The sequence below is a fragment of the Puntigrus tetrazona genome, chromosome 15 (genome assembly GCF_018831695.1).
Source record: "Puntigrus tetrazona isolate hp1 chromosome 15, ASM1883169v1, whole genome shotgun sequence".
In the NCBI taxonomy this organism is placed as follows: domain Eukaryota; kingdom Metazoa; phylum Chordata; class Actinopteri; order Cypriniformes; family Cyprinidae; genus Puntigrus; species Puntigrus tetrazona.
The window spans coordinates 23,292,063-23,302,062 of NC_056713.1; the positions used below are offsets into that span (position 1 = coordinate 23,292,063).

The following is a 10,000-nucleotide window of genomic DNA, read 5'->3' on the forward strand; positions in this document are numbered from 1 at the left end:
ACTCAGAATTATGAAGTTAATTCAGAATTGCAAGATTAAAAATTTGAGGCATTCAGAATTGTGACATAAATGGAGAAATTTGACACATGAATTCAGAATTGTGAGGGAATAAATTCAGAATTGTGACATAAATTGAGAAATTTCACACATGAATTCAGAATTGTGAGAAATGGAATAATTTGACATGAATTTAGAATTGTGAGGAATAAATTCAGAATTGTGACATAAATGGAGAAATTTGACACATGAATTCGGGAATTGTGAGACATGAATTTAGAATTGCGAGGTATGCATTCAGAATGTGTGACATAAACTCAGGACTGTGAGATATAAATTGTGAGAGATGACTTAAGAATTGTGAAGTTATGAATTCAGAATTATGAGAATTGCAAGACGTGAATTCAATTGCGAGACATAAACGGGGGATTATGAGAGATGAATTCAGAATTGCGAGACACGAACTGTGAGATAGAAACATTCAGAATTGCGGGTTGTGAATTAAATTGCGAGATTCCCAGGAAATCAAACGAGAGAAGACAAGGAAATCGTACCGACAGGTATGACGTAAATGCTGCGTGTGAACTGGAGCGTACGTCCGTTCATCTGATAGGAAACCACACAGGTATAGAGGCCAGAATACGGCTCCATCATCCTGTAGATCACCAGATTATCTCCCTTCAGCTCCCGGTCTCCTCGAAAGCGATTAAACCTGCATAACTACAGACAAACAGACATGAATCTGCACCAATCTAGATTCACCTTTCTTAAATCAGACTCTTTAGAACCGAGATGGTGTCAGTGTTACAGTATTTCCGTCTTAAACATTATAGTTTTTTACATTGTTTTTTTTTACATTTTCTGTTTTGATTTTTTTTTTTTGTTTTAGTTCTCTAATTTATTTTTAATTGTCTATTTAGTGTTTATTTATTTTGGTTTTGGTTTTGGTTATTTATTTCAGTGTTCAAACTGAATTAAAAAATGTTACCTTGGCAACTACCTGAGATATTTTTTTAAATTTCTTTTGTTGCATTTTTTTCCAAGTAACCTTTTAGTGTTTCTTTATCTTTTAGTTTTAGCTGGATGGCGTGCAATTCCTTTCCCAAACTGCTAATAAAATAATAAAAAAGCTTAAAAAAACCCCATTAAATTTAAAAATAAAACACCTACCTGAAAGAAGCAATATATAATTATATATAGTTAATAAAATAATAAATGTTTGTTTACCTGCATGTTACGTGACGAATAGCAAACATCTGAAAGCCACAAACATGCAAATGCATTGTTAAATTATTGAAATATTAACCTAAAATCTTAGGGAGACTTCAAGTAAATATTTTGTCTGAGAGCAATGCTTTAACAAAATTAAGAAAAATTAAAAAATAAAAACATTAAGTTAACAAATAACTGAAACAAAACCCCATGCTGTTTCTTAAAAGACATTTTAAAAACAAAATAATAATTTAAAATGAAAAATGGATATAATATAGTATGTCAATGATACTAAATGTTTGTGAATTTCTGATAAGATATTTATATAGCAATAGTGTTTATAGGTCTTATAATAATAATAATAATAATAATAAGTATTATTATTATTATCATAATAATAATAGTAATATAATAATAATAATAATAATAATTGAATCAATATATTATTATTATTAGAAATGCTACACCTTATTTACTTTTACACACAAAACTCTTTATAAATTTCCATAAGCATTCTGGATTAATGCTTCTAAATGTACCAAAACAAGCAACAGCTTTGTGTGTTTTATACATATTGCACCATGAAAATGCAGTTAAAACACTATCGTCTCACTGAAATGACCTTTAACAAGCTGCGCTACAAAAAAAAAAAAAAAAAAAGTTTTCTAGTTTGATCAGACCACAATGCACACGTCTGCACTGCTGCTTTTATTTGCTGCATTTTCGAGGCGAACGTATTATATTTCCTTTCCTCGGCTGAGGCATTTCCTTTTGAGAGAGGAAGCTGTTGCAAGATTTTTAAATAGCTAATAACTTCTATGAAAACAGCTGTGAATTAGCTACTCGGAAGGCAGCATTCATATTTTACAGAGCAATTGATTGTACATCGAAATCAATGCGGCCTTCAAAACATATCACCCATATTATTGATCCACTTTCCTAGAAGAGAAAAGACTTTTTCAATGCAAAGTTATTTACTCAAAGACGTGTTGGGAGCAAACTCCGGTACTAATTAAATACTACAAAACAACATATTGCAAAACGGCATTAAACCTGTTGTTTCTTACCCTAAAATAACATTAAAAAACAGCCAATATGCATAATATGTAAAGACCGGGTGTGAGTTTACGCATTAATGCCAAATAGTGACAAATGATGATTGACGCTTTGATTTGGAAGGCGGGGCTTATTTTACTGGTGTTGCCATATATGGCCGTCCAAATCCTTTCATGCATTCCAAAATGCATAAATATAGCATTTTAAACAGTCTGTTAGTACATTAGCATATAGATAATACATCTTTGTTCATATCGCTACAGGTCGTTTCTTTCATTGTTACGACTCTTTAAACAGACAAATTGCCCGTGCTGATTTGCATTTTTATAGTTGTGCTCACATACAGCCTTATAAACTGAACGATGCTGATTGTTTGAGTTCACGTCTTCTCAGTTCATTAGGCGTGCGACTCTGGAGATTATGAAATTCATTTGCTTCATAGCGGTTGGATGAGTTTTCAGCATCATATTTAATTATGGTGGTCTCAGATGTTTATTCACACACACACACACACACACACACACACACACACACGGACTCACGTGGATCCAGCTGACGGAGTGTGTGCTGTTGGGCAGCGTGAGCGTGTTCAGGTCTGGACAGGTGAGTGTTTGATCGCTCTGGAGCGGTACAGTCAGGTTCAGGTGAGGCTGAGCTGTTCTGTCACACTCTTCGTCTTTCTGAACGACCTTTAGTTCAACGCCGATCTTCACACACAAGGAAATGTTGCTGAAACACACACACAAAACATGATAAAATCACCTTCACAGTTGGTTATAAGTCCATATATATATATATATATATATATATATATATATATATATATATATATATATATATATATATATATATATTTTTTTTTTTCTATTTTTTTATTTTTTTTTTATATTACATACTAACCTAATCTAACCCTAAACATAATGAAATAACCAGCATTATATATTATTATAAAATAACCTGCACAGTGTGGTTGCATTTATGGTAGTTGAATTTTTGTATTTATAAAAATTATTATATTAGATTAAAATACACATATCCTAACCTAAACCTAATGATGGAATTATGTGCATGATTTGGTTACATACTAATATTAAAATTGCAAATGGTATTTTTTCATTTGAACTTATTTCATATCCTAACCTACTCCTGACATATTGAAATGACCTGCATTATTGTGTTTTCATATGAATATATTATTCAAAATACATTATGTTATATTAATGTCATGATATATCAAAAAAAAAAAAAAAAAAAAAAAAAAAAAATATATATATATATATATATATATATATATATATATATATATATATATATATATATATATATATATATATATATATATATATATATGCATGATGCATGATTTGGTTACACATTTAAATAAAATATTTTAAATAAACGAGTGAATTAATAATTAATAAACAAATTTAAATATTTTTTTTAATTCTTTCTTTCTTAACCTGACATGATGAAATCGCCTGCATGATTTCCTAATACATTTACATTTAGATAATATTAAATTACATTCATATTCTATTATTTCATATTAAAATGCACAATGCAATTAAAAAAAGATATGATAAACAATCCACATATTTCTGTACACCTACTTTTGAAGCTTACAGGTACGAAATGCAACTGAAAACTTCATGAATATATTGCAGGAAACAGCATTCACCGACCCATTATACTTCCATAACAAGACGTAGTACTTGTGCTCTCCCTTGTCTGCTTATCCAGATTTATCTAGCTTCCTTAAGACTAGTTGTTTAACCATTCAGTCGATGCGTGTGTTTACCGGAGCATGCAGATGTAGAGTCCGGCGTCCTGCGCCGAGGCCGGCTGAATCCACAGGTACTCGCGGTCTTTGTGCAGTGTGTGCAGTTTGAGGTTGATGGGCTGCTCCAGCTCGTGTGTGTGTGTGTGTCGGTACCACAGCAGAGACAGGCTGCTGTTCTGAGTCTGATTGTAGCTGTAGAGCGTGGGGTAAGAGAAGAGCGGACAGTAGAGGTAGGCCACCTCGCCGTCATACACCCGCACCGACCCCTCGCTCCGCACTCCCCAGTCGTGACACTGAACGTCTGAAAGGCACAAACATAACACAAGCCACCTCAGAAACACAGCTCCGTAATCTCAGAGCGCAGGCTGACAAACGTCAGGGATCTCGAATGATCCGAGCGGCTCTGTATTGACTTTACAGGTCTCTCCTGTCAATGCATGATAGCCATTGTCTCAAATGTGTCTGTTTTTTGCTCTTTCCGTGAGATTTCGGGAGAAACAATGCTGATATGCTATCAGTCCTCAAAGCAAAGACAGAAAAGATTATTTTCGTGTGCGTGTGTGTTTGAAAGGCGCCCGTCTCAAACACGCACCCATGAAAAAAAATCTTTTGCATTCGTTTGATCAAAAACACAGCAATTGTAATAATATTTTACAATTTTTACTTTGTTTTTGATCAAACAAATGCAAACGATTTTTTTTGTGAGTGCGTGTTTGAAAGACGTCTGTTCCGCTCACCAAGGCTGCATTTGTTCGATCAAAAACAGTAAAAATTGTGAAATATTATTACAATTTAAAACTGCTTTCTATGTGATATATATTTAAATATATATATATATATATATATATATATATATTTAAATATATATATATATATATACACACACACATATATCTGCATTTTATAGCAGGAATAAATATAAAAAAAGAAAAAAATTTAATCTAATATATATATATATATATATATATATATATATATCTAAAAAATAATAATAATATATCTATATCTATAAAAAATCTAATATATATATATATATATATATATATATATATAGATTAGATTATTTATATATATATATATATATATATATATATATATATATATATATATATATATATATATATATATATATATATATATATATATATATATATATATATATATATATATATATATATATATATAAATGAATAGAAGTATTAATTTCTTTCTACTTTCCCCAAACTTTTGAATGGTTTTATTATTATTATAAAAAGGCCAATAACGATATACTGGCTGATATTCTTTGTGTGTATATTACAGTACAGTGGGACACACTTCCCATTCGTGTATATAGAGCATATACATATACATACAGTATAAACATTATTATCTAAAATGAGTCCGACACCAGTTCACTCCACACACTTCGAATAACTTTAAAGTTCAATGTTCACAGGCACAAACTGCTGGACAAATGAAATCATTTCACCATTTCATCTGCGTAATCTCAGGAAAAAGGTATATATACGTTCTGTTTATGTTAAATTAATATCGGTGGCATATTTGCCGATACCGATATATCTGCAAAAGGGCTCATATTCAACAAAATCGACAAAACTCTACAAATTACATTTGAACATTTTCACACAGAAGACACTGTAAGATATACTGTACGTATTCAATCTGACCAAATAAAAGAAGCCTCTGTGAGCAGAAGAGGCTTCTTTTAAAAACATATTTAAAAATCGTAATTGTTTTAATCTTTTGACCGGGTAATATGCTACATCCAAACGTAACTAATGACTCCATTACATCACCTGAGCTATGAAAACGAAAGATTTGAGCCATAAAATTTCCTCTCCATGGGCTTAAACACGCACTTTTACACTCAAAGGCTTGCGCGCGCACACACACACACACACACACATTATTACGTGCAAATCAATATTAGGTAATTGAGCTATCAAATTTATGACATGAACATGGTGTAAAAGTTAAAACATTAAAAAGGCCGAATCAATTACAGCTTAAAACTCACACATCAGCAACTAATGCATCAATATGAAATTAATACCTAGGCACGCTCCTTCTTTCTTTCTCTCTCTTACACACACACACACACACACGCTCACCATGCAAAGAGAGATACACTTACAGTATGCAGACGCAGTACAGTATAATAATGAAAAATAAGGCGATTTGTTTAAATGCTGAACCTGCTGAACGTTAAAAAGTCTATTTAAATAAATTACCATCCCGTATCAAACTGACACTGCATAACAAACACGAACCGTTTTAATCGGTTTTAGTTATGTCAAGATGAATGAAAATTATTCTTTCAAATAATTTGGTTAAATGAAAGTTACTTTTATTTTAAGTAACAAAACTTTTTTTTCCAGGGCTAGGTTTAGTTTACTAACTCTGTTGGCAAATAGCTGAAATTGAAGTAATAAAATTACTAATACTTTAATAGTACTGCCCTAATTTTTTTGTTTTGTACTGTTTAATAAAATAAAGGATGTTCCAGTTTGAAACAAATGATTTGTGAATCTGCTCTGAAGTTCCGATTTGAATCAAATGATTCATGAATCTGCTCTGAAGTTCCAATATGAATCAAATGATTTGTGAATCTGCTCTGAAGTTCCGATCTGAATCAAATGATTCGTGAATCTGCTCTGAAGTTCCGATCTGAATCAAATGATTTGTGAATCTGCTCTGTACTTCCGTTCTAAATCAAATATTTCGTGATATGCGATTAATATATAATTTTGCGATATAATGGATTAACTGATTCAGATTTTCTAAAAGCGTGAACAGTGAAAGCTTTTTAAAAATGTTTCTAAAAAAGATCATTACAAGTGATTCCTAAACTGAATCAAAGTCATGATTCTGAATCAGTCAGAGCAGTTCCAGTCCATTTTTAGCTATGTTTACAGGACATTGTTAGTAAAAACACTTAAAAATGTAACATTTAAATAAAATAAAAATAAAAAACTGAAAATATGAAATTTAAAAAATCAATACTTAGGTGATCTGTTTAAGTACAAATGCTGATGTCAAAATATATACTAAAATTATTAAACCTAAAATTTAGAAAACTAGAACTATAAAAAAAAAAAACTAGTAAAATAACAATAATAAAGTAAAGCGTAACAAAATAACTAAAACAAAGCAAACCAACTGTAATAAACCAAAAACAAATAAAATATGAAATTACTAAAACTGAAATTCTAGTCAAATAAAGCTAAAATAAAACAGTTTTAATTAAAAATAAAGCCAATTCAAGACATTTGAAACTATTTTAAAAGCATATAAATAATTCTAAAAAAATACTGCACGCATCTTAGTAGCATGCTATATTCACACACACAGACAGAAACACACTCATGCAAATGCAATTTCTGTAAAATAATGAAAGATAAGGCGATCAGTTTGGGTTTAAATGCTGATCCTGCTAATGTCAAAAAGTCTATTTAAATAAATTACCATCCCAAATCAATGATACCGCATAAACCACACACACACACAAGCAAGCAAGCACACAGATTCTCATTCATATCACACACACACACACACACACACACAGATGGGCAGGTGATGTCAGGATCTGTCTGTGGGACGGACTGAGCGAGCGAGGGCCGGCGGAGGGGGAGGATCGGAGGCGTGTGTGTGTGTGTGTGTGCGTGCGCGAGTGTGTGTAATTGCTCTGTCACTTTGCGACTGGGAGGGGATTAGTCTTCCTATTAAGAGTGTCTTAGTGCGAGCGCTCACACACACCGCACGCCATTATAAATGACCCCCTTCTGGAACAATCCATTTCCTGTCCCGCAGCGGCAAGCGTTTTTAATTAACCCCTGCTTCCAGAGGTGTGACCGGCCCGTGATGCCACGACCGCTCTAATATTATGACATATAACAGCACATGTGATACAGCTGCTGGGTGAAGCCTCAAAACAGCTGCTGTTGCATTATTCATGGATCAGTTTCAGGACTCCGCGCTATTTGGTTACCGCCGAAGCGCCCTGGAATCTGTTCTAGATCATTAGACGTGACGTTAAGGTGCTCCGAGAGCCGGTGTTTTCATACATCACGTCGTCTGTCAAGTCATCGACTCACTGGGCAGCACCTTCGGCTCACACCGGCTCGGCGTGGAGGAGACATCGCTTCCTGTGCATCACTGGAATGCATCTCGGTGGTTTGTTTTTAGATCATTTTGGATAAGTCTTCTCTGCTTTTAAATGTTTAATGTTGATTTAGTAAAAAGTCTTGATCATCTTTAGATCTTCAGGTTTTATTTTTAATATTACTGTCAAACGATTAATCGCGATCGCATCCGAAAAATAAAGGTTTTTGTTGACATATATGTATATTTATTATGCATCTATAAATACACACGCCTACAGTATATACTTTGTATATATTTACATTTATATATTCATATTGTTTTTATTAATATATTGAATATCTAAACATGACATTATATTATTTATAACAAATTTAAATATTATATATATATATATATATATATATATATATATATATGTTTTTTTTTTTTTTATAATTTTTCCTTTTTATCAAGGACACCAATTCTTCAACATGCATCTAGCATTGTTAATGTTCATTAAAACTAAAAATTAAAACCATGTTCAGTCATTGAAGTTAAGTTGAAATAAGTTAAAATATAAATGTGTAATAATCTAAATATCTATATATCTAAATAAAAATTAATTTAGCCTTGGCAAGTATAAAAACGACTAAATCTTAAATAAATATATTATATAAGCTATTCAGATCAAAAAATAAATAAATCACAAAAACACAAAACAAAATTACAAAAATCTTTTACTTTAAAAAGTTGACATTAAGTTTTAAAAATGTTTAATAATAGTAAATTAGTAAATGTAATTTTATTTTATTTTTGTTTAGTTTTTCTGGTTTTAGTTAACGGGCAAACATCAATGAAATAAAAATATTATAAAAATATAAATAAAAAATATAAATAAAAATATAATAATATAAAAGTACAGTACCACAGTGAATATAAAACAGACACGTTGTTCTGTTTCCTTCAAAATATGCAAAATCGTCCATAGATAATCAGTTTGATCAGCTGGAAATTTTCATAAGCCTTATAAACATATACACCAGATCCATTCACTTTATTTATTTGCGTCATACAGCACTATTTCTGTGGATGCAGATGTAGATTCTGTGATTTAACACACAGACCTCTGGAGACGCTCCAGCTGATTGGTGGGAAGATCTAATGCGAGACTGCTGATGGGATCAATTATTCAAATGCAAGATCTGATTGGTTGCTGATAGATTTGGAGGATGGATTTAGCCTCTGGGCAAGAGAGCAATAGAGGACGCATCCTTCACCGGTCACAGACCGACCAATCGCAGCCGCTTAATCAGACCCGACTCTCACCTGATTGGACGGGGGCTTGAGTGACAGACGCAGAGAAGCCGCCCCTCTTTGAAACGCAGAGGCAGAGAAGTGTGAAGACCAACGGCATCCTGGACAGAGAGAGAGAGAGAGAGAGAGAGAAAATGAGTCTGTGTTCAATCGGCTGCCTACATTTCATCAGACGCTCACTCGGTTTATTATCAGACTCCATAAAACACTCCTGAAGGTGTTTTTACTACAAGACAGCTTTAAGAGCGCTAGAGGAGGAGGGGGATTGAAAGGGGAAATATTAATGGAATGAGAAAGAAAAGCAAGGTGCACGTGTTAAAATGAGTTTTCATGTAGTTCAAGTTTAAAAGAATAACTGGATCGTTTCTTCAGATCGTGTCTAATTGCAGTTAAAACATTAATAATGCATTGCTTCGGAAAATGTCGGTTTTAATAATAGTCATAATCTTGCAAGAATGAGCATGGTTCGTTTAGTCAGGGATTTAAACTGAACCGTACAATTTATGAATGAATCACTCGTGAGTCAATTATGTGAACCGGAAAACAACTGATTCT

At 32.4% G+C, this 10,000-nt stretch overlaps 1 protein-coding gene across 5 annotated transcripts in view; it reads right to left on the reverse strand.

The window, feature by feature from the left end:
• Positions 1-10,000, reverse strand: part of LOC122359171 (interleukin-1 receptor accessory protein) — a 30,482-nt gene that overhangs the window by 11,638 nt on the left and 8,844 nt on the right. For all 5 annotated transcript variants that reach the window (XM_043259426.1, XM_043259422.1, XM_043259424.1 and 2 more), the window contains exons 4-7: positions 9,458-9,546; positions 4,064-4,346; positions 2,808-2,994; positions 552-717 (exon numbers count right to left, since the gene is read on the reverse strand). In XM_043259426.1, the coding sequence (XP_043115361.1) occupies positions 552-717; positions 2,808-2,994; positions 4,064-4,346; positions 9,458-9,546 (725 nt within the window). The remainder of the gene's footprint in view (positions 1-551; positions 718-2,807; positions 2,995-4,063; positions 4,347-9,457; positions 9,547-10,000) is intronic.